The 27051-nt window shown below is 32.6% G+C and overlaps 2 protein-coding genes across 7 annotated transcripts in view; both read left to right on the plus strand.

The window, feature by feature from the left end:
* The window catches only part of LOC134694951 (fatty acid desaturase 2-like), a 38459-nt gene extending 26107 nt beyond the window's left edge, over positions 1-12352 (plus strand). For all 4 annotated transcript variants that reach the window (XM_063556071.1, XM_063556070.1, XM_063556068.1 and 1 more), the window contains exons 11-13: positions 1818-1994; positions 6541-6666; positions 8832-12352. In XM_063556071.1, the coding sequence (XP_063412141.1) occupies positions 1818-1994; positions 6541-6666; positions 8832-8892 (364 nt within the window). In that variant the 3' untranslated portion in view covers positions 8893-12352. The remainder of the gene's footprint in view (positions 1-1817; positions 1995-6540; positions 6667-8831) is intronic.
* Positions 12353-18301: 5949 nt separating this feature from the next.
* The window catches only part of LOC134693946 (CTD small phosphatase-like protein), a 43939-nt gene continuing 35189 nt past the window's right edge, over positions 18302-27051 (plus strand). Inside the window, exon 1 of one of the 3 annotated variants that reach the window (XM_063554908.1) lies at positions 18302-18572. In XM_063554908.1, the coding sequence (XP_063410978.1) occupies positions 18497-18572 (76 nt within the window). In that variant the 5' untranslated portion in view covers positions 18302-18496. The other 2 variants (XM_063554910.1, XM_063554909.1) reach the window with 2 other exon arrangements.

Genomic DNA, 27051 nt, shown 5'->3' on the forward strand with positions numbered 1-27051 from the left:
ACCAACAAATTAAAAAACCGTGGCCTTATGAAGCTTTCAGGTAAGTTATGTACCTTTGGTTGGATGGGGATGGACATTTTTCTATTATGAAGCTTTCAGGTAAGTTATGTACCTTTGGTTGGATGGGGATGGACATTTTTCTATTATGAAGCTTTCAGGTAAGTTATGTACCTTTGGTTGGATGGGGATGGACATTTTTCTATTATGAAGCTTTTAGGTAAGTTAAGTACATTTCATTGGCGGATTCAGGGGAGGGGTTCCGGGGGTTGGAACCCCCCTTTTTTGGGCCGATCAATGCATTTGAATGGGGACATATAGTTGGAACCTTTGTCCTGGGTTGGGAACCCCCCTTTTTAGAATGTCTGGTTTCACCCCTACATTTGGTAGCCAACAAATAATAACAAATCTACAGTATATGAGAAGATGAGACAAAACCAAGTAAACTATACAGACAGACGAAACATAAGTTTACAACTTATTACTGTAAATTTAGAAATCAATGCGAGGTTTTTATTATTGCGAAAAATGCGACAGAGTTGTAAATGCAATAATTTAAACTCGCATTTTGAAATGTTTTATATGAATTAAACATGATTTTCTCAAAATCGAAAAAAAAAAAGTCGTGTTCAAGTCTAAAATGACAAAATCGCAATACTAAATGCATGCAATAATTTCTGAATTTACAGTAATAATGTCTTCTTTAATACATACACAACTAAAGAAGGACAACAATATGATATATACTTTTTATAATGCATGAAGTAAAGAAAATGATGGGGAAAATGGTGAAGGTATATTATACTTTGTGGGTTTTTGTTTTCTGCTCTTTGGGTGGGATGTTGTCTTTTTGGCATATTTCCATTCTCAAATTTTTATTATGATTAAACATAGCAAATGATACACATATTTTAATTGTTTGGTGTTTTTATCAGTATATTTGTTACCCTACTTAAAGGGGCACTAGCTACGATATATATAAAAAAATAAAGTATGATTTTTTTTAGATCAATCATTAATCAAATTGGAATAATGAAATAATAATTTGCTTTTAGCAATCAATTTCCTTTAATTTTGTTGAAATAAGCGATTAAACATAATTTTTGACTGATTCGCTTGCAAGTGAAAACGTCATCATCATTCTAACCGGTATTCATGTGAACTTCAAGTTAACCCCTAGCTAGAGATTGACAACGCATGCATTGTACGTGTACTGGTTATTTAAATAAAAAGAATGTCAACAATGAAATTGAAACTACGGTAAATCATTTGATTACTAATTCGATGCACATAAAATCATTCTTATATGGTTAAAAACAATTAGAAACATCTATTTTTAATCTATAAAATAAAATCAAACAGACCTATAAAAATGCAATTGCACGTGTTGTTTTAATCTATTCGTATCTTTATTTTTGTTTACATCGCTTATATGGTCATCTGAGGTCAAATCGATAGTTAATTAGATGGCATCTGGACTAAAATACACACGAAACGAACCTATATATTATCTACCCCATGCTCTGTAAACTGTTTATTTTAGACTTTTGATAGTTTGGATAAATGTTTTACATTGTTATAAACCAAATATGAGAATTTGAGTCAAATCGGTTACAATGAATTTGACAGCTAGTGCCCCTTTAAAACATTGTCAATATTTATCATTTCATGCTCAATTTTACCATATCCCTATGAATATTGACCATGGCGACCATTGTTTATATTTTCAGGATAATTGAATCCACCTGGTTTGTGTGGGTTGCTCAGTTGACCATATTCCTTTGAATATTGACCATGGAGACCATTATTTATAATTTCAGGATAATTGAATCCACTTGGTTTGTGTGGGTTGCTCAGTCTAACCATATCCCTATGAATATTGACCATGACGACCAGAAACCATGGCTGAAGTTACAGATGGCAGCCACTTGTGATGTGGAGAAATCTTTCTTCAATGACTGGTTTACTGGACATCTAAACTTCCAGATAGAGCACCAGTAAGTCATTGGTTCATTACTTTTAAAGATGTGTTCATATTCAAGTATTATAAAAGAGAAAAACTCAAAAAATCCAGTCATTCTTTGGCTTGCTTCCTTCTGTCTTATTGTCAGAGAGAATAATTGATCTTTTCTTGTCAAATTCAAGATTATAATATATGTGATTCAGCTAGTTTTCAAGCATGATTAAGTTTTCTAGGTAATTGTGGGGAAATAAATTGTCTTAAGGGGGTAGACCTTGGTCCAGGGAGATAACTCTTTAATTCAGTGATGTGTTTGTAATAGTCAAGTTTTATTAATGTATTTTAAGCATTTTCCTGGAACAGATTGAAAATAATCTATGTATCCTAGAAGCTTAGAACATATTAATGAAAATGGCTGACACAAACGTACTGATGATTTTAAGAGTAATTTCCCTTAACCTAGGTCTACCACCTTAAACAGGTTAAGCTAGGATCTTTTCTTATATACATGTAGATACAGCAGCTAAGTTAAAAATATGTGAGAAATCTGTGCAATTTCCTTAATGCATGTAATATTTGCAACTTAAGGGTAAGCCACCTGATATCAACCAAATCAACCTATTTCTACAAAACAAGCATGGTAAAAGAAGAGTTTAGTATGACGTCCATTATCACTGTACTAGTATACATATTTGTTTAAGGGCCAGCTGAAGGATACCTACAGGTGTGGGAATTCTTGCTACATTGACGACCCATTAGTGGCCTTCGTCTGTTGTCTGCTCTATGGTCGGGTTGTTATCGCTTTGACACATTCCCCATTTCCTTTCTCAATTTTATTATTTTGTAGTTTTTAAAAGACCTGACCTCTTTAAAAAAAAAGGACTTATATCCCTCAAGAAAATGAAGTTTATAGACTATTGATATGTGATTATTTTCTTTCAGTTTGTTCCCGACCATGCCAAGACACAATCTGTACATTGATATGTGATTTTTAGCTCACTTGGCCTAAAAGGCCATGTGAGCTTTTCTCATCACTTGGCGTCCGTCGTCGTCGTCGTAGTCTGTCGTCATTAACAAATTTTATACGACCGCAAATTTTGAAAAAATTTTCGTCGTATATTGCTATCACGTTGGCGTCGTCGTCTGCGTCGTCGTCGTCCAAATACTTTTAATTTTCGCACTCTAACTTTAGTAAAAGTGAAAAGAAATCTATGAAATTTTAACACAAGGTTTATGACCACAAAAGGAAGGTTGGTATTGATTTTGGGAGTTTTGGTCCCAACATTTTAGGAATAAGGGGCCAAAAAGGGCCCAAATAAGCATTTTCTTGGTTTTCGTGCTATAACTTTAGTTTAAGTTAATAGAAATCTATGAAATTTTGACACAAGGTTTATGACCACAAAAGAAAGGTTGGGATTGATTTTTGGGAGTTTTGGTTTCAACAGTTTAGGAATTAGGGGCCAAAAAAGGGCCCAAATAAGCATTATTCTTGGTTTTCGCACAATAACTTTAGTTTAAGTTAATAGAAATCAATGAAATTTAAACACAATGTTTATGACCACAAAAGGAAGGTTGGTATTGATTTTGGGAGTTTAGGTCCCAACAGTTTAGGAATTAGGGGCCAAAAAGGGACCCAAATAAGCATTTTTCTTTGTTTTCGCACCATAACTTTAGTATAAGTATATAGAAATCTATGAAATTTAAACACAAGGTTTATGACCATAAAAGGAAGGTTGGTATTGATTTTGGGAGTTTTGGTCCTAACAGTTTAGGAAAAAGGGGCCCTAAGGGTCCAAAATTAAACTTTGTTTGATTTCATCAAGAATTGAATAATTGGGGTTCTTTGATATGCGGGATCTAACTGTGTATGTAGATTCTTAATTTTTGGTCCCATTTTCAAATTGGTCTACATTAAGGTCCAAAGGGTCCAACATTAAACTTAGTTTGATTTTGTCAAAAAATTAATCGGTTGGGTTCTTTGATATGCTGAATCTAAAAATGTATTTAGATTCTTGATTATTGGCCCAGTTTTTAAGTTGGTCCAAATCAGGGTCCAAAATTAAACTTTGTTTGATTTCATTAAAAATTGAATAAATGGGGTTCTTTGATATGCCAAATCTAACTGTGTATGTAGATTCTTCATTTTTGGTCCTGTTTTCAAATTGGTCTACATTAAAGTCCAAAGGGTCCAAAATTAAACTTAGTTTGATTTTAACAAAAATTGAAATCTTGGGGTTCTTTGATATGCTGAATCCAAACATGTACTTAGATTTTTGATTATGGGCCCAGTTTTCAAGTTGGTCCAAATCAGGATCTAAAATATTATATTAAGTATTGTGCAATAGCAAGTCTTTTCAATTGCACAGTATTGCACAATGGCAAGAAATATCTAATTGCACAATATTGTGAAATAGCAATATTTTTTTTAATTAGAGTTATCTTTCTTTGTCCAGAATAGTAAGCAAGAAATATCTAATTGCACAATATTGTGAAATAGCAATATTTTTTTTTAATTGGAGTTATCTTTCTTTGTCCAGAATCAACTCAAATCTTTGTTATATACAATGTATATTCACTTTTTACTACCAACTGATAAATTAAAATAATCTTTACCATTCAGTGATAACAAGCAGTTTTTTTACATCTTAATATCTTATGATGTATTTAAATGAGTAGTTATTGTTGCAAACTCCATTAGAAATTTAATTGAGATTAATTTGGAATAAGGGAAAGGGGGATGTGATTAAAAAATTGGGTTCAATTTTCTCATTTGAAATGAAATTTCATAAATAAAATGAAAATTTCTTCAAACATTTTTTTGAGAGGATTAATATTCAACAGCATAGTGAATTGCTCTAAGAGAAAACAAAAATTTTAAGTTCATTAGAACACATTCATTCTGTGTCAGAAACCTATGCTGTGTCAACTATTTAATCACAATCCAAATTTAGAGCTGAATCCAGCTTGAATGTTGTGTCCATACTTGTCCCAACCGTTCAGGGTTCAACCTCTGCGGTCGTATAAAGCTACGCCCTGCGGAGCATCTGGTTCAAACATCTTCTCCTCTGAAACGACTGAATGGATTTGAATGAAACTTAGCATGATTGTTCCTTAGTATATCCTGCACAAAATGTGCGCTTCGATTTTTGATCCGTCAAAAAACATGGCCGCCGTTACTTAAAATAGAACATAGGGGTCAAATGCAGTTTTTGGCTTATATCTCAAAAACGAAAGCATTTAGAGCAAATCTGACATGGGGTAAAAATGTTCATTAGGTCAAGATCTATCAGCCCTGAAATTTTCAGATGAATCAAACAAACTTTTGTTGGGTTGCTGCCACTTAATTGGAAATTTTAAGGAAATTTTGCAGTTTTTGGTCATTATCTTGAATATTATTATAGATAAAGATAAACTGTAAACAGCAAAAATGATCAGCAAAGTAAGATCTACAAATAAGTTAATATGACCAAAATTGTCAATTGACCCCTTAAGGGGTTATTGTCCTTTAATGACAATTTTTCACAATTTGTTCATCATATTTGCTAACTTTGAAAAATCTTCTCCTCTGAAACTACTGAATGGATTTGGTTAAAACTTAGCATGATTGTTCCTTAGATTATCCTGCACAAAATGTGCGCTTCGATTTTTGATCTGTCAAAAAACATGGCCGCCGTTACTTAAAATAGAACATAGGGGTCAAATGCAGTTTTTGGCTTATATCTCAAAAACGAAAGCATTTAGAGCAAATCTGACATGGGGTAAAAATGTTCATTAGGTCAATATCTATCAGCCCTGAAATTTTCAGATGAATCAAGCAACCAATTGTTGGGTTGCTGCCACTTAATTGGTAATTTTAAGGAAATTTTGCAATTTTTGGTCATTATCTTGAATATTATTATAGATAAAGATAAACTGTAAACAGCAAAAATGATCAGCAAAGTAAGATCTACAAATGAGTCAATTTGACCAAAATTGTCAATTGACCCCTTAAGGAGTTATTGCCCTTTAAAGACTTTTTTTCACAATTTGTTCATCATGTTGACTTACTTTAAAAAATCTTCTCCTTTGAAACTGCTGTATCAATTTCAGCCAAATTTAGGCTAAATGAGTTTCAGAGTATCTAGTATAAATTTTATATTTCATTTCCTTGTATGTCAAGAAACATAGCTCCTATGGCTAAAATAGAACAGAGGAGAAAATGATTATTTTTTTTTTGAAGAAAATAGGAGGATTCAAAGAACATTTAAATAAATAGAAAAGCCAAAATAATCATTGATGAGAGATTTAACCAAAAAATTAAGGTGAGCGATTCAGGCTCTTGAGAGCCTCTTGTTTTCTTTCAGTTTGTTCCCGACCATGCCAAGACACAATCTGTACATTGATATGTGATTATTTTCTTTCAGTTTGTTCCCGACCATGCCAAGACACAATCTGTACATTGATATGTGATTTTTTTCTTTCAGTTTGTTCCCAACCATGCCAAGACACAATCTGTACATTGATATGTGATTTTTTTCTTTCAGTTTGTTCCCGACCATGCCAAGACACAATCTGTACATTGATATGTGATTTTTTTCTTTCAGTTTGTTCCCAACCATGCCAAGACACAATCTGTACAAGATCCAACCACTAGTTCAGTCCCTATGTAAGAAGCATGGTATACCTCATGAAGTTAAATCTCTCTATCAGTCTTTTGCTGATATTATCAAGTAAGTTATATCTATATATACTTTGTAGTAAATACAGATAAATTGTATGTGTAATACAATCAATGGCAAGCGTGCTGTATCAGCCACCCGTGATGATATCGATATCAGCATGGTTGCAAATTTCACATATTTTGGCCACGAGCATCACTGAAGAGACATGTATTGTCGAAATGCGCATCTGATGCAAGAAAATTGGTACCGTTAATTTTATTGCAAAAGCTTTATCACACCTTTAATCTCTATGACCTCATGTCATCGATTGCAGTCACTGTTGCAAAGGCTTTATCAAATTCCAAATCTGTATGACGTCATGTCAAACCTATAATCTGTATGACGTAATTTCAAACCTCCTTATCTGTATGATGTCATGTCACATAAAAAACATCTACTGTAGGTATAAAAGTGTATATGATATGGCTTTTCAATATCACACACCATATTAACCCTCAACCAATATAAACCCTCGAGCAGAGCTCTTGGGATTATATTGGTGTCTCAGGTCGATACGGATGCAATATTGAAAAAGACAAATGATATTCTCGATACACAATATATATACATACAGAAATATTGCAAGAGTTTGGACATCAACAGTATGTGGTAAAAAAACTCTACTGTATATATGTAAATTTTCAACAGGGACTATTTTAGCTGATTTTAAATTAAAAAAATAAACAAAAACCTAAAAAATATAAATGACCTTTAGATGAATACTTTATAGATAATTGTAGATCTGCATTGGTCTTTTAACAGCTATTTCCCAGAGTTTTAAATGTAAAAAGATGTGGTATAATTGCCAATCACATCTCTTCACAAGAGGACAGGTCACTGAACGGCCTTCAACAATGAGTAAAGCCCATACCACATAATCAGCTATACAATACAATACAATACAAATATGTTTATTATAGTGACATTGTGTATAACAAATTATGTACAATATTGAAATATTTCAATTAAATTACACCCGGCCCAATGGACCTATAAGTCACTTCAAATAGATACTATATTATTAATTCAGATTGTCATCAGGAATTTTATATACATGTTAATTATTTAAATATAAGTGTTGTCTGCGTTTTGTAAATGAATGTTCTAAGTATCGAGCTGTTTTTCGAGGATATTCTGACAATAATAAATTTAACTTTTCACTGTTATTCAAATTTAATACGGTTTCACCAAGTCCAGAGAATAATTGATTATGTAGTCCATTGTAAAATTGGCATTCAATCAGAAAGTGTAGTTCATTTTCAATATGTCCAGAGTCGCACATTCTACATATCCTTTGGCATTCTGCCTTACCAACAAAACGTCCTGTTTCTAATCTTAGCGGAAGAATGCCACATCTAAACTGGGCCAGTACCGATCTTTCTCTACGTTTTAAGTTTTGTTTAACATATGTTTCTGTTGAATATGTCAATTTAAAAGTTCTATATGTACGAAGTTTCGGAAAGTTAGATAAGTTTGTATGCCATTTTGTTGCATATATATCCATAAGTTTGTTTCTGACGCTATTAACATCACATTTTAGCATTTGTTGAAAGTTTTCATCCATACCAACTAAAGACATTATTGTTCTTACACTTGATGACCAATTGTCCGTAGATAATTCGTAGTCCCATAGGAAGACCCTTTTACAAAGTCTACTATTGTCCATATCCATCAATCGGTTCCAATATCTAACCATATTACACCAGCGACGTTCTTTTGAAGGTAACCATCCATAATAGGCCCTGAAATGAAAATTTTAAATAGTTCAAACGAGAACACTAATGGCCTAATAAATGTACCAAAAAAATTAACGAAAAACAAATGTGTAACACAGCAACAAATAATTAACAACCACTGAAATACAGGAGTCCAAACCCTTCCGCTAACCTGGGATAGTGGTGTAAAAGTACAACATGAGAACCAATTATAAAGATCAGTTGAAAAAGGCTTAACTCATCAGATGGATACAAATAGAACTACATCTGATAAAAACACAGAGTGGACATGGACGGGTACTAGTACATCCAAACAACCAAAAGACACTATATACAGATATAAGAGTAGTCACAGTTACTGACAGCAAACTTCTCTCAGCATTTTATTTTCCATATATTTACATATCTAACCATCTTAATTTCTTTCATGTGTATGAAATATTTAATTTTCCTTTTCAGGAGTCTGAAGCACTCCGGTGAGATATGGAGTGCTGCCTACCACCAATACCACCTGTCTTAATGATCTATTTATAGACTGGGGAGGACTGATCTATTTATAGACTGGGAAGGACTGTAATGTCACTGTAGTCCCACCATGACAAATATCAGTAGTGCTACTCGGATCAAAATAAATTTTATTTTTCTATTGATTTTTTATACACACTTGAGCATTATACTTTGTAACAGAACATTGTACTAAGGATTTCACTGTAAACAGTTTGATTCACAGTTTTTTTATATCTTCTATGTTAATTTGTTTCACAATTGTCAACAAATTACTTTCCCTTCAATGATTATATGTGTCAGAGCCAAAATAAAATATTTTCATTTCATGATTTAGAAACATTTTTTCTGTAGTTTTAGTGACTGCAAGATCCACAATTTTGCCAACTTTTTAAATTGTTAATTTTTTATTGGAAATTAAAATATTTTTCTATGTGTATAAGTTGTTCATGCTATTCTTTAATGGGAAATAACTTCTAAAAGGGAGATAATTTTAAAAATGTTCAATTCAAGACAGCCATATCATTATAATTATTTAGAAACCACATGTTGTTGATTGTTTGAATTGAATGAATTCTAGTTTTGCTTCACAAGGTTGAGACACTTTTCATGGAATTTTATACATTTCATAATAAGAATTACGATAGGTATTTTTAATGTTGGTACTATAAATGCTGTTATAATGTATTTTTTTAGAAGATTATAGTTTATATTGATATAGTATTTTTTAAGGGTACTGTTTTTTTTCCTTTTGTTATCTTTTCCTTACATACAAATTTTGGTAATATTGTTATGTATTTTGAATTTGGTTTGCTTTTGCTTACAACATTTAGTATTTTATGAATTATATTGGGCCCTCATTAAATATTTAAATGTATGGCTCTGCTGTTATATCTTTGACGTGTTTGCTTTATGGAATACTGTGGATTCATTTATTTTCGTGGGTACAAATTTTCATGGATTAAGAAAAACTTGCATATTCGTGGATATTTAATTTCGTGGTTTTGCTGAAGTCTGCATACAAACCTATTGAAAAAATTATCATTCGTTGAATATTTAATTTCGTGGTTTGACTGTGCCCACAAAATCCACGAAAATTGGTATCCAACGAATAATAATGAATCCACAGTAAGACATACCCTATAAGTTATTAATATTTATACTACTTATTTACCTTTTAACTTTCCAATATTTATAGTACTTACTTGGCATTGGATCTTTTATGATGTACTTATATATAGATATACTACAGCTTAGGTGGGTGTCTCATTCCAGACCCAATATCAATATTAAGGGACATTCAGGGAACATTATCTACCTGTGCTGAAGTGATATTGCTAACATGTTCTATAAAAAAAAATAGAAACTGGTTGTGACTTTGATTAGATGATCTGCTAAAAGTGTTTTCATTGTGTTCCCCATGTTTTTCACTGTGTTCTGTATTTATTTCACTGTGTTTTACCTTTCTTCACTGTGTTCTTGGTAATTTAAGGTGGTACCCAACACTTTACTAAAATTAATTTGGCTTGTTTAATTTTCATAAAATTTTGTCAAAGTAAATAAACAAAAATATAAAAATTTTGAAAATTTTGAACCAACCGTTTTGTCAGAAAAATTACACTGGTTATATAGCACTTTGACAAAAACCAATTTTGATCATTGAGAAGCTAAATATTCCTTTTACAACACCATTTAGCTGACTTTACAGAGTTATCTCCCTGTAGTGTTAGGTACCATCTTAAACATAAATATTATGATACACATATAAAGTTGTAAAGCATACTTTTATAACTCTTTGACAGATCAAAATATTTATTGGTCAAAACATATTGTTGACATTATCTTATTTGCATGTATCATCCATCACAATAAAATATGGCTAAAACTGATTATAAGCTTACTGTATTTGGCATTATCAACAATATGTTATCTGCCCTTGGAAAATATGAAAGTATAGGTTATCTGTCCTTGGAATATAACAGGGTAAAATTTGTCTGTTTGTTTTGATTTAATAATTTGTTTAAGAAGTTTCACCTGGAACATTTGAAAAAAATCTTGCTTTGTATGGATCCATTAGGGGAAAAAATAGCTTCCCCAACAAATAAAAATAGGATTCCACTGTATAATTATTGATAAACATATGAATGAAAGGTTGCTAGGTTTGTGATTCTCAACTCTCTTGGTGTCTGTATAAAATGTCTCAAATGATTGAATACTGTAAATGTAGAATGTTTTGTGTGTTTTTATTATTGCGAATTTTGAGAAACTGACCAAAATGTGAGATGTATTATTGCAATGTAAGGAGTGGTGCATACAAAAAATGCTCACTTAAGATACTATTTTTGATATTTGAAAAACCTATTTAAAAATATTCTGTTGCAATTTTTTGCAATAATGAAAACATTGTAAAAAAATCCTGAATTTACAGAAAGTGAATGCATAAGCTTTTACCTTTGTGATATCACTTCAGTTGTATTTTTTGCTACTAGTTTATTTATATTTTTGTATACTTTTTAAGGAATTTTAAGAAATGTTTGTTAGATTTAATTATAAATTTCCATTTTCTATGAGAACAAAAATTATCAATATCTCTATAGGGGGAAAATGTGAGCTACCTTGGAAAGGAGGTACTATTTTATCTAGCCTGCGACAAAAGTCTTGTACTAGAGACTTCAAAATGATTCTGTTAGTGCTCAGCATTTGTCACATGGACATTTGTTAAAAAATAATAAATGAGTTATCAATATATTTTATTAAATTTATTTTGAATTGTTAAAGATTAATATTATATGATGGAAACATTTATATCAGACTGTTATTCCCTATATACAAGGTGTTTAAAAATACCATTGAAACCTCATTATCAGGTTACTATTTGATCAGGGCATTTTATTGTTAATTTTTACCTCTCTTAAGATGGGGTGATTTTTTTTAATTGGAAATGGCTCAGTCTGTTTTAACTGGACAGTCACAAAACTTTCATTTATTGCAAATTTAATTAGTCTAGAATTCAATTTGTGTTCAAAATTAACTTTTTCTTGTTCAATACAATGTATTAATAAAAAAAAATTCTTTCAAATGATGAAATTATTTTCATAGCATTATTAATTAGATTAAGTATTATATAAAGCTTTTAAATTTTAATATAAATTGTTAGGATATCAACAAATATAGCTTGCTTCATCTTAACTATAGAATAAATGTTACATTATTTCTTTTATATTTCCATTTTATTCTTAGAAGACATGAAATGGCTAGCCATCTTGTTTCTTTAGACATGTTATTTTATTATATTGCTCTCATACATTTTAGATCAAGAACTGGTTCCTTTGTATTTTGTATAAGGAAAAAGAAAACCAGTCAAATTGCTTCATTTATTTATGTGATTACTTATATTTCTTATAATATGCATCTTTTTTTTGGCATAATTTTCTTTGTTTCTGTCTATTTTGATTACAATAAAAAACAGAAATTTATCTTTTAATTATTATTCTTATCCAAAGTTTTGATATAATTCATATGCATTTTCAAAAATGGTCAAGGTCTCAATGTAAATAGCTATCAGAGGTACCAGGATTATAATTTAGTACACCAGAAGCGCGTTTCGTCAACATAAGACTCACCAGTGATGCTCATATCAAAATATTTATAAAGCCAAACAAGTACAAAGTTGAAGAGCATTGAGGATTCAAAATTCCAAAAAGATGTGCCAAATACGACTAAGATAATCTATGCCTGACATTAGAAAGTTTTCTTAACAGGAAATTTATAAAAGTGACCTCATTATTGATATTCGTGTCAACACAAAATATTGACTCCTGGGAAATATTACACAGCAAAGAAACCCTTATAGCAGGCAGCTTATTGGAAACAAGGTATCATGGCTTGTCACCCTTTCATCCAACGTTTGTATCTGATGCATCTCCTTAAACGCCGATGTTGTAGATTCAGATTCAATATTTGTTTATATTCACTACTTGCAATGCATAAGATACAGTACAGAGTATATACACAATGTTGTATGTTTGAATCCCGCTCGGGCCAGGTGCACTTGACTTTAAGTTTTAATTGATCAGGATTGTCAGTTGTCTACAGAAGGTTCAGGGTATTCTTCAACTAGGATTGTCAGTTGTCTACAGAAGGTTCAGGGTATTTTTTTGACTAGGATTGTCAGTTGTCTACAGAAAGTTCAGGGTATTCTTTGACTAGGATTGTCAGTTGTCTACAGAAGGTTTAGGGTATTCTTTGACTAGAATTGTCAGTTGTCTACAGAAGGTTCAGGGTATTCTTTGACTAGGATTGTCAGTTGTCTATAGAAGGTTCAGGGTATTCTTTGACTAGGATTCTTAGTTGTCCACAGAAATTTAAGGGTATTCTTTGACTAGGATTGTCAGTTGTCTATAGAAGGTTCAGGGTATTCTTTGACTAGGATTCTTAGTTGTCCACAGAAAGTTAAGGGTATTCTTTGACTAGGATTGTCAGTTGTCTATAGAAAGTTCAGGGTATTCTTTGACTAGGATTGTCAGTTGTCTACAGAAGGTTCAGGGTATTCTTTGACTAGGATTGTCAGTTGTCTACAGAAGGTTCAGGGTATTCTTTGACTAGGATTGTCAGTTGTCTACAGAAGGTTCAGGGTATTCTTTGACTAGGATTGTCAGTTGTCTACAGAAGGTTCAGAGTATTCTTTGACTAGGATTGTCAGTTGTCTACAGAAGGTTCAGGGTATTCTTTGACTAGGATTTTCAATTGTCTACAGAAGGTTCAGGGTATTCTTTGACTAGGATTGTCAGTTGTCTACAGATGGTTCAGGGTATTCTTTGACTAAGATTGTCAGTTGCCTACAGAAGGTTCAGGGTATTCTTTGACTAGGATTGTCTGTTGTCTACAGAAGGTTCAGGGTATTCTTTGACTAGGATTGTCTGTTGTCTACAGAAGGTTCAGGGTATTCTTTGACTAGGATTGTCAGTTGTCTACAGAAGGTTCAGGGTATTCTTTGACTAGGATTGTCAGTTGTCTACAGAAGGTTCAGGGTATTCTTTGACTAGGATTGTCAGTTGTCTACAGAAGATTCAGGGTATTCTTTGACTAGGATTGTCAGTTGTCTACAGAAGATTCAGGGTATTCTTTGACTAGGATTGTCAGTTGTCTACAGAAGGTTCAGGGTATTCTTTGACTAGGATTTTCAATTGTCTACAGAAGGTTCAGGGTATTCTTTGACTAGGATTGTCTGTTGTCTACAGAAGGTTCAGGGTATTCTTTGACTAGGATTGTCAGTTGTCTACAGAAGGTTCAGGGTATTCTTTGACTAGGATTTTCAATTGTCTACAGAAGGTTCAGTGTATTCTTTGACTAGGATTTTCAATTGTCTACAGAAGGTTCAGGGTATTCTTTGACTAGGATTGTCAGTTGTCTACAGAAGATTCAGGGTATGCCCAAAATTACTAGTTTAAAACCATTCAAATGGGAAAAACAACGGTCTAATCTATATATAAAACAAAACAAAAAAAAAAATAAAAAAAATCACTATCTGTTCCTCCTTCAAATCCCATACTAGGGTCTCATCTCCTCCAAACCCCATACTAGGGCCACACATTATAAATGCAAAATCCTCATAGATTACTCTTTTTCTATCCATGTCTATCTTTTGTGTATGTGTTTTTCTTTCCATCAACAAATTGTGTAAATACAATAGAATGGATAGAACACATCTGAAATCATACACATATATTAGGCATCACTCTGATCTATTTATAGGAATGTAACAGCATCATACAAAAAGTATGTCACTCCGATCTTTTTACAGTAGTGTATCAGCATCATACAAACAGTATGTCACTCCGATCTTTTTACAGTAGTGTATCAGCATCATACAAAAAGTATGTCACTCTGATCTATTAACAGTAGTATAACAGCTTCATACAAAAAGTATGTCACTCCAATCTATTAACAGTAGTATAACAGCTTCATACAAAAAGTATGTCCTTCTGATCTATTTACAGAAGTGTAGCAGCATCATATAAAAAGTATGTCACTCTGATCTATTTACGGTAGTGTAGCAGCATCATACAAAAAGTATGTCACTTTGATCTATTTACAGTACTGTGTCAGCATCATACAAACAGTATGTCATTCTGATCTATTCAGAAGGTAGCATTATGATATAAAAAGTTTGTCACTCTGATCTATTTACAGAAGTGTAGCAGCATCATACAAAAAATATGTCACTCTGACCTATTTACAGTAGTGTAGCAGCATCATACAAAACATATGTCACTCTGATCTATTTACAGTAGTGTAGGAGCATCATATAAAAAGTAAGTCACTCTGATCCATTTATAGGAGTGTAATAGCATCATACAAAACGTATGTCACTCTGATCTATTTGCAGTAGTGTAGGAGCATCATATAAAAAATATGTCACTCTGACCTATTTACAGTAGTGTAGCAGCATCATACAAAAAATATGTCACTCTGATCTATTTACAGTAGTGTAGGAGCATCATATAAAAAGTAAGTCACTCTGATCCATTTATTGGAGTGTAATAGCATCATACAAAACGTATGTCACTCTGATCTCATGATTTGCAGTAGTGTAGGAGCATCATATAAAAAGTATGTCACTCTGATCTATTTACAGTAGTGTAGCAGCATCATACAAAAGTATGTTTCCTGATCTATATATATATTTATAGTAGTCTATCAGCATCTTAGCTCACTGTTAGTGTTATCTTTCTTGAAAGTCATTTCAGTAGGATTAATCACCTTAGTGTGCATACTGAAGTCGTCATTATTGATGAGAGCCAAAATATTATTCAAATATCTAAAACTGTTATTATATATTTGTATCAGATGTTGTTTCGATGGGTCTTTGCTGATTTAAGTCATACATTGTAATTCATAACAATACAGAAGCAGGTTTGTAATAAGTGGTGAATAGTTAGTTCTCATTAGAATACCAAAATACCGACGATATACGGAATCTCCATAGCGAACAAAAATGTTATCCAGTAACAATTCAAGGGCAGTTATAGTATTAAAGCAAGTCCAGTTTACATACTAGTATTTCTTTTTGTTTGTAAAAGGTGACTCATAATAAGTCGAAGTACGGCTTCAACATGGAGCCTTGGCTCACCAATGACCGAATAGTCTGGCGTTGATTTAAAGATTTTTTGACAACGGCGTTTAGTCTCTCATTCAAATTATTCTTAAATCTCTACCCAAAAAGTGTCAAGTTCATGTCTATCAAGCATGATGCTCGTGCATGCAAGACTAAAAACTGCACCATAAAGCGTGCATGTCTCTACATTCCTTTCTATGTTTGTTATCAATACACTAGTACTCAATTTGAATTAATACCGGCAAAATAACAAAACTGTATATAAATCGTTATTATGCCTGCTTACTACCTTAAAAACAAACATATCACGGTGTCACATTTTAGAGCAAGGAAAATTAGATACATTATCTGTACGAGAAAAAAGTAATATCACAAAAATACTGAACTTAGAGGAAAATCAGAAAATTCGGAAATTAAGTCCATAATCACATAGCAAATTCAAATAACAAAATGCACAAAAAACGAATGGACAAGAACTGTCATATACCTAACTTGTCATATGAGAACGACTTTTGAAAGTTTTTTTAATTTGAACCAAGTAGAGAACGGTTTACATTTTTTACACCAATGTCCTCAATCTGCAATTTAACCAAAGCAGATGAACTTAAATGTACCATCACAGATATCAAAAAACAATTTCCCCATAAAAAAAACCACACAACAACCAACCAATCACAACGAGTAGTAATACACGTAGACAAACGTTTTTTTTAAATTATTATTTTGATCTCTAATGTGTCAATTTATATTTGATGAAACCAGAGAATATAATACAATGTATTATATGTCTCTGATGAAACTATCCCGTGTCAATTATAAATATAGAGTTATCTCTCTTTATCATTTATGTCATTTAATCATACTCAGAGAAAAGGTGTATGAGAGAATGGATGAGCGTTTCCAAATTTGTAATGCCCGAGTGGCCCCTGTGATTACAAAAAAATAGAAAACAGACTTTTGAATTAACTGTCAAGTACTATAGATATGTCTCTAGTTGTATTCATTATTTCGTTTTGAACCGACCTGTGAGAAACCCTCGTGGATAGTCAAGGTTGTTAAACACCTTGTGTAAATTCAAGTTTCAGAGGATAGAAGCGATCAAGATAGATACCTAACTTTGAATAATTTAGTCAGACAAAAAAGTGTTATGGTATGATACTGATTTAAAAAAAAATAACACTTAATGCATGGATGACGAATTCATTTATGATATGTGTAACTTAGTTTGTGTAGGCTAGCTATTTTAGTAAGTTCTATTCGTTTCACTTTTAGTCTTCCGGATTAAGCTACCTAACTGTTGGCGACCGGGGCCGGCATGAAACTATCTTGATGAAAGACAGCGCAGAGTGACTCTGTTGACTCATTTCGTCTGCAACTAGTACAACAACACTTCATTTACGTGCAAAACCTTATTTCCAAACCAGCTCAAAATCTGCATTTAATGAAGATAATTTATACTGCACACCTGCAAGGGGACAGCAGAACAAGATGCACCAACTCCCTTTCTCCAAGCTTTGTGAGATACTTGGAGCTTCGGCCAGACACATTAGCTACTACACCATCATCGTTGATTATGTGTTCGGAACCCTATTAATCTTTGAGGCTTAAGACCCGAGATGCAACCTTATTAACAAAGTGGGTTGAAAACAGCTAACAGCTTAAATTGATCTCAGATAACAGTTAAAACAACACCTTTAAAAGTGTCGAAACAGGTTACCATAAAAAAGGGTATCCCGGGCCCCCTCTTGTAACTATAAACAGTCGACCAGGATGTGAAAAAGTACCAATCTAACGCCTCTGTGTACGTATGCTTAATGTGATTTATAACACCTACAGTGCGACAGAACTACGAATACTTGTATTTTGTAAATGGGCGCCAAAGGTCATTAACATTTGACATGACAATATTATTCAATTAACAAGTTATATATAGACTATATATATATTTTTTTTTTAATTGTTTACAAATGACGTCTATAGTGCCATTTTTTATAAATGACAACATTAAATTTACGATTACAAGTGCCTCCTTCTGATAGTAAAACGGCAGAAGTCCATGATCACGTATTTACAAATCGGAAATATTATAAACGAAAGTGTTCCACATATTACTGTGTCCACACCGAGGTCCACACTAAGGCCCGGTTCCTGTACTTTTATTTAATTAAAATAATCCCGCCAAATTACAGTTTTACATATGTTTATGTTTGAAAACTATTTAATTTAATATATTACCCTAATTAATCTCAATTAAATGTAAAAAGAAAAACCAAAGGCAACAAACATCGGAATGTGACAATGTGAATGTATTGCTAACCTAAATCAACATTAGTTTTCAGTTGACCTATTTCTTATATCTATCTCATACATATTCATAATATGCAGAAAAGAAGCCATGATGCCTGTTGTGTTCTTCCATGGTGGACAGTTTACAACTTTATTTGCAAAGTTAACACATAAAAATTAAAAACGTCGTCGCTTAAAGAACTTCCCGAGCTCCTAGATGGACACATCGTCCATAATTACTCAAGTCGGACGAGATGAGGAACTTCTTAACACGTTTCCTCCATCGGAAAAAGGTGAGTGTTTACGTCGAGGTGGCCACAACATGGCGATTTAGGATGAGAGTACCTGTTCTTACGCGGAACAAAATAGTCCATTACTTTAAATGTAAAATTCAAGTTATATGTACGCGTTACATCAGACCTTTACAGTTTTGAGAAATTTTTATTTGATAAGTTTCTGATTTGAATACTAAACATAAAGCACATGACCCAGATTGTTAATTTAAAAGTTGAAGGTCGTGTAAACATTGGCCTGCCAAAAAATTCAAAAAACTTTTATCGCCTTGTTTCAACGAGCAACTTAGGGCTCTATTTTACAAGCAGTATTGTAACTCCCAATTATTAAAATTCAATTACACATCTTGTACTACAAAATGATACATCTTGTTTGATAGTTTAATGTTTAAATACAACAGAAGGTTGTTAATTAATGTCACTTCCGGTGGTAACATCTCTCTGTTTACCAACTGAAAAATGTTAACATTTCTATCCCATTCCTGTTTCATAGGGCCCTGGTTACTTATCTTTTATAGAATTCAAACAAATAGACATGTGGGCATTGCACAATTTATGCAACAAATGATAAAACTGCTGTACTAATAGCGTGCACTTCTACATGTTTAAAAATTCCTGAACTTGGATAAAGGGAGATAATCAGGTTACGTCCAAGTATACATGTATACCCAAATGTGGGGCTTTAGTGAAATACAATGTCTTATGTCTTCCAAAGAAGATTTCATTCATTACTTTAAATATAATTTTATTTGAATATTGGAATGATCATATTGTAACCGGAGAGCATGTATCTACTCTACAAATTCATATCTTCATATCGTCACCACCAGGATTCGAAACCCCGGTTGCTCGCGTGACAGTCAGTGCGTTAACCCACTGAGCCAAAGAATCGATTCCCTAGCTCAGTTGATCAAGACTGGCTTTACATGTTCTACCTGTACTGAGGGGAAGCAACCCCACCACACTATGCCTCCACAAATGTAACCGGAGAGCAAGTATCTGCTCTACAAATTCATATCGTCACCAACTGGGATTCGAACTGTGGTTGTTTGCATGACAGTCAGTGCGTTAACCCACTGAGCCAAAGAATCCATTCCCTAGCTCAGTTGATTAAGGCTGGCTTTAAATGTTCTACCTGTACTGAGGGGAAGCAACCCTGCTACAATATTATTAAACAACAATATATCATGATAAAATGAATACCTTTATATTATACTAGAACACACCCGTGACTGAATTAAAGTATATAACTATGCGCAAGCCTTACTTTAGTTTTAGTATTGTCATCAGATAAAATCATGCCGATTATAAGATACACAGTTTTCTCTGCTTTCAAATCTTTCTGTTTGAACCCGTCGAACTGGAACTTATCAATTATTGATCATGATAAATACTAATTATTTGGAAAACAAAATGTCCTGGAATGGAGTATTTTTTAATCAACAGCATTGTCCTATATTAGTTATAAATTAAGTTGAATTCTTTGATTCGCTGTTTTACGTCACTCCTGCCCGGTAACAAATTGAAAACTGTACCTATACGCCTTATTGTTAGTCCATATTTTTAGTATTCGTATTGTTATCTTGGAAAGTCTAACTGATTAAAATACTACAATAGGTAACAATTTGACAATTTAGTAGTCTCAACCCTGTGAATATGACCCGTGTATATAGCATATTAATCCTGCATACACTGTTTGGTGGTGCCCCTGTCAGATGCGGAACGTACAGATAAGGTAATAAGTAACAGGTGATTATACTATTGGTATCGGTATCGGACTCGACCCGGAACTTCTTTAATAATTATTGGCAATATTAATTACGTGGAAAACAAAAGGTCCTGGAGTCGTGTAATTTTTAATCTACACCTTTGTACTATAGAAGTTGTATATAAAGTTGAATTCTTTGATTCGTCGTTTTCACGTGATGACGGCTGACAAATTGGACCTCGTAATTTTAGTATTATAGATAAGACAATTTTTACAAAAGTTGCAAGGCTGCATATTTTGCTGACAATGTGATATTGTTTTTTACTCATTGTAGAAGGCGGGTTTGGTACTAAAGTTGTTAATTTTAATGTCATTTGGTCTCTTGTGGAGAGTTGTTAAATTTGCAATTATACCACATTTTAGTATTTTTATATAGATATAGAAATGTATAAAATAGAAAGAATAGTATTATTCACCAAATTAGGTCCCCATGCAGTGGCAGATCCAATAGGATGGTTTCAGGGGTTGGCACCCTCCATTTGAATGGGGACATATAGTTAGAACCCCTCTTTACCTTGGGTTGGGACACACTTTTGAAAATGGCTGGATCAACCCCTGTCATGAGAATTGTTGACATCAGAATATCAAACCCTGATGGAGGACATAATAACAAAGTGATAATGGTAGAGCAGTGAATGAGTGATACTATCCAGTATCCTAGTTGATGGATATATATATAAGTAAGCAGAGAAACAAGATTATCAAGGATCCAAACTCAGAAAAATAACCATTTTATAGGTGAACAAAATTTAATCTGAATAAAGTTTTAGGTCAGCTTGACACTTAAAAGTTAGTTAAGTCTAATAATTTGAAAATGGTGCATGAATTAGTCTTGAGTACCAACCTTGCAAGACTGTAATGGGTTTCAGGTAGTCTATGTAATTAAAACCCCCTTCTCTCTGTCCAATTTCAGTGCATTTAAGTTGTACTATCACTATCAGAACTGGCTAATAGCAATGATTGCAATATCAAGTAGAGAAAAATTCACCAAAAATAAAGAATACTAAAATGAACAAATCCCTTCTGCCATCTGTACATGTACCCTCATATATAAACCTTTTACTACTTTCCAATATTGATAAAGTTTTGTGTGTATGTTTTTTCTTCGGACTTGAACTTCATGTTTTTGCAGTTATCATGTAATTTTAAAAGTTTTCATAATAGACATGATAGAAGACATTTGGACAAAACAATGTCGCACTGAAGTTGAAACAGCCACTGTTGTCCCTACGGCTATGTAGCACCATGTCTTATAAATTAAATTTGGTGCTATATATGTAATTGAAGGGGACCAGTGCAGTTTGAAGTCTTATATATATTTAAAGATATTTTAAAATACTGGAATGATCACTGAACAGATGTATTGCTGTTGGTTAACATTTGAATTAATGACTAATGTGTTCAAGAAAGAACCATTTAAGAAGCATTTAGTCTGTTTAAATTAATATTTTGCAACTATTTAATTTCAAGGGGTAGGAAGCTATAAAATTGAGAATGGAAATGGGGAATGTGTCAAAGAGACAACAACCCGACCAAATAAAAAAACAACAGCAGAAGGTCACCAACAGGTCTTCAATGAAGCGAGAAATTCCCGCACCCAGAGACGTCCTTCAGCTGGCCCCATAACAAATATATACTAGTTCAGTGATAATGAACACCATACTAATTTCCAAATTGTACACAAGAAACTAAAATTAAAAAAATACAAGACTAACAAAATGTTACAAAGGCCAGAGGCTCCTGACTTGGGACAGGCGCAAAAATGTGGCAGGGTTAAACATGTTATTTTTTTTGCCTGAGTCAAGATTTTTTTTCTTGATAAATAAACTCTGTCATAATCCAACTACTTTTCTTATGTCTATATTTTCCGTGGACTATCAGACTTTCATGACTTAAGGGTATGGAGGCATCACTCTTTAGCACAGAACATCACACTTTATTGTGACCATCATACTTTAGAGTCCTTAGTACATATATACTTCTGACTGAGATTGTCTGACTCTAGAAAGTTTTCTATATATTAGCTCTAAATCACAACTTTAAGATTTTATAAACAACTTGCGCTTTTCATAAGATACAAGAGACAGGGTTTACTTGAAAAATTTAAAACACATCAATGTTATGTACTTAAAAATCATGTAAAAAAAAATGCATTAGAAAATATAGTGATTAGTACTATATCGTTTTCTCCGTTTTCTCTTATTAACCATCTTGTATAAATAAACTTATCCTAATCTATAATGATCAGTAGGTATTTTTTGCTACAATGTACTTTTACAATTGAGATATAAATGGCAATTTAGCTAGTAATCTGATTGAACAATCAATCAAAATGTCAAAAACAAAAATTACAAAACTCATCAGCAACATCATTTGTACATTTGTATTTAATCTTGTTTTATTTTAACAACTCTTATTTTTGCTGATTGCATTCAATTAACCATATAACTGAACAAGCATTTTGCATTTCTTTCGTATACATTTAAGTCATTGTAAATAGGAGAAAAATCAGGAGGGGCTGAATTTAAAACAATATTTATGCAAGATATTGTCAGATTGAAGAAAAAATTAATTGATTTGAATGTTTTTTAAGAAAAAATGAATGCAGAAGTCTGAATCAAGTATTGTTGGTTGTTTGTGCAGTTGTCTTTTTTCTTCTTAATTATGAAATGGTCTTTATCAGATTTATTTTTGTAATACTTATTTTTGGGAATTCCAAAGATTGGGGCTGCTCACTCCCTAATTCATAAAAAGTTTAGCAAATGGATCTATCAAAAATTTAACCTTGGCTATCTTAAATTTCTATATTGTAATTAATGAGCTTTGGATCAAACTCTCAGGTTCTAGGGCCGTAGATCTATATATAGCTAGGCTGAGTTATATCCACTAGGTTAATCTTATCCTTAGCCATGATCTCTAAGCTCTAATCAATGAGCTCTTGGTTCTAATTATTGTTTTAGCGCATCATTGTATTGATAATTTGTAGTCCAGTTTTCATGTATTATGTAGACATGTTATATGGACAAAAACTGGCACAAAGAAAAGAGATCTAACTCTAAACACTCTAAACACAATAGATCAGATATACTGTGGATTCATTTATTTTCGTGGGTACAAATTTTCGTGGATTGAGAAAAACTTTCATGTTCGTGGAAATTTAATTTGGTGGTTTTAGAGAAATCTGCAAACAAGCCTATAGAAAATTTGATATTCGTTGAACATTTAATTTTGTGGTTCCTCTGTTCCCAAGAACTCCACTAAAATTGGTATCCAACGAATTATAATGAATCCACAGTATAAATAATTTCTAATCCACTTGACAACTTGACGATATATGTACAGTTCATTCTACCAGTTTTAATATTGAATGTTATTCAACTAAGCAAAAATGCCACTTAGTAATTATTTTGTTTAATTATAAAATACTTGTTCATGTACTCATGATACAAGTTAAGTGTTTATTAGTGTCTGGAAATTTTCACACTTACACACATGACTGAAACTTTTTATTTATAAACAACAAAATCTCAGCTTGCCTTACATTTTATACAAATCTATGAAGAGAAACATGTTTTGTTGGTCTCAAGAGGGTTATTCTTACTATGTAAAATCACAAGTTCGTAAGTAAATTTTATTTGCACATAATATGTACAATCATGTACAACATGTACAAATAAAATATGTAATACAGCTTAAAGTTTTGATATGAAAGGTGTTTTTGGAAAGATTAATTGATTTCTCAGCCTAGTTTATGTTGACATTAATGAATGATCTCTGTTTACATTGATTGGTGTGTTTACATTACTTAAATAAACAAGGGGAGATAATAAGGTAAATATACCTGTAAGGGGAGACTACTGTGTAATCTTTGACAAATTAAAATCTCATCACCTATATATTGTATGGACAGCTTCAATTTCAAAGTAAAGTAACCGGAATTATATATGTTTTCTGGCTATAAGAATAAATGTCTTGAAAATTTTCAAAACAATTTGACAAACACTGTTTTGACTTTTGATTCTGATTTTCACAATTGATGTAGATGTGAATGCTGGTTGTACATTTACACCTGTTGTCTTTCTTATATTAAAGCCCCTATCTTTTACATGTTACTTGATATGAATATTAAAATATTATTTTGGCAGTCTGTTTAATATTTTGCAACTATTTTTTTTCGTTATTTTTTTTAAACAGTAACAGAAATACAATGTATCTGTATTTGTATAAATTACATGTATTAAAACCTTTATATATTTCCTGACGATAGGCTTGTAAAGTTTGGATTGTCTTTCAGCATTGTGGGTAAGAATTGTATTCTAGAAGGGACCAGTAGGGCATTGTTTGTTTTTAAGGTTAAAAGGTCTGAGTATTTTGTCCCTGGTTTTAAGCTTAATAGAAACATCAGTTAACTAAATTCTGGAACTCTGCCTGCCATAGTTATAACACACGGAAAAGGAATAAGAATTCTTTGTGTTACAAGATACAATTGCTAAAAGAAAAGAAAACAGAAAAACTTCTACATAGAATTGTAACCTTTCCTTGTATTTAATTAATAAGAAGCGACAGTAGCGGGTTAGTATTTATTAGAGGCATGCTGGTCCAATCATATTAACAGCTCGTTAGAACAAGAAGAAGATGTGGTATCTTGCCAAATATTATCAACAAGAAACAATCAGCTGATGTGTTGTGCTTGATAGATGGTTACTTTGTTGACAAACAATGATTGCGCAATAGTTGTCAGATGTTTTTATGCAGAGAAATAAATATATGTTACGTAGTGCATGTGGGCATAGTATAAAATATGGACTGGAATTAAGGGATGGATTCATTGGAATTGCAGAGAAATGATATGTACATGTAGAAAGCATGAATTAAAAATTGATAACCAGAAATATCAACTGCCATTGCAACATCAGAAGTACAGTAACACTAAACAGTGTAAATAAAAACATTTATAAAGATAAATTATGAGATCAACTGGGTCAGTTAACATGTTTTATTATGCACATTGTCCTAATTTAAGATGTTTACCACTGGATGTTAAGCAATCAACAATCTTTCAATCAAGTGATGGTTAATGGATAGTATTAATAAAAAAACCAAAGGGTGTAAAAAAACTCTTAAACATATACTGAAAGAACCACTACAACGACATGCACTGAGTTTTTAGCTCACCTGGCCCGAAGGGCCAAGTGAGCTTTTCTCATCACTTTGCGTCCGGCGTCTGTCGTCGTCCGTCGTCGTCGTCGTCCTGCGTCCGGCGTTAACTTTTACAAAAATCTTCTCCTCTGAAACTACTGGGCCAAATTTAACAAAACTTGGCCACAATCATCACTTGGGTATCTAGTTTAAATATTGTGTCCGGTGACCCGGTCAAATATCCAAGATGGCCGCCATGGCTAAAAATAGAACATAGGGGTAAAATGCAGTTTTTGGCTCATAACTCAAAAACCAAAAAATTTAGAGCAAATCTGACATGGGGTTAAATTGATTATCAGGTCAAGACCTATCTGTCCTGAAAATTTCAGATGAATCGAACAATCTGTTGTTGGGTTGCTGCCCCTGAAATGGTAATTTTAAGGAAATTTTGCTGTTTTTGGTTATTATCTTGAATAATATTATAGATAGAGATAAATTGTAAACAGCAATAATGTTCAGCAAAATAAGATTTACAAATAAGTCAACAGGACCGAAATGGTCAGTTGACCCCTTTAGGAGTTATTGCCCTTTATAGTCAATTTTTAACTATTTTCGTAAATCTTAGTAATCTTTTACAAAAATCTTCTCCTCTGAAACTACTTGGCCAAATTAAACAAATCTTGGCCACAATCATCATTGGGGTATCTTATTTAAAATTTGTGTCTGGTGCCCCGGTCAACCATCCAAGATGGCCACCATGGCTAAAAATAGAACATAGGGGTAAAATGCAGTTTTTGGCTTATAACTCAAAAACCAAAGCATTTAGAGCAAATCTGACAACAGGGTTAAATTGTTTATCAGGTCAAGATCTATCTGCTCTGAAAATTTGAGATGAATCGAAAAACCTGTTGTTGGGTTGCTGCCTCTGAATTGGTAATTTTTAGGAAATTTTGCTGTTTTTTTGTTATTATCTTGTTTAATATTATAGATAGAGATAAACAGTAAACAGCAATAATGTTCAGCAAAGTAAGATTTACAAATAAGTCAGCACGACCAATTTGGTCAGTTGACCCCTTTAGGAGTTATTGCCCTTTATAGTCAATTTATTACATTTTTCATAAATATTTGTAGACTTTTAGAAAATATTTTCCACTTTAATTACTGGGCCAAGTTCATTATAGATAGAGATAATTGTAACAAGAAGAATGTTCAGTAAAGTAAGATGTACAAACACATCACCATAATCAAAACACAATTTTGCTATGAATTTATCTGTGTCCATTGTTTAATATGCACATAAACCAAGGTGAGCGACACAGGCTCTTGAGAGCCTCTAGTTCTCTTCTTAGAAGTCCAGCCTTAAAGTTTGCCAGGATTTCACTTTTTCATGTCAAATCCTTCTCTGACAAAGTCTAGTCTGAAATTTGGTCACATAGTTTGTATACTTCCTCACATATCAAGTCCTCTTTACAGTAGTCCAGTCTAAAATGTTATTATTATTTTACACTTTCCCACATTTCTGTTGTACCTGATGTAGACTGACAGTAGTTCATTGATCTGAGAGCATGTATA

Source organism: Mytilus trossulus, chromosome 13 (genome assembly GCF_036588685.1).
Source record: "Mytilus trossulus isolate FHL-02 chromosome 13, PNRI_Mtr1.1.1.hap1, whole genome shotgun sequence".
NCBI lineage: Eukaryota > Metazoa > Mollusca > Bivalvia > Mytilida > Mytilidae > Mytilus > Mytilus trossulus.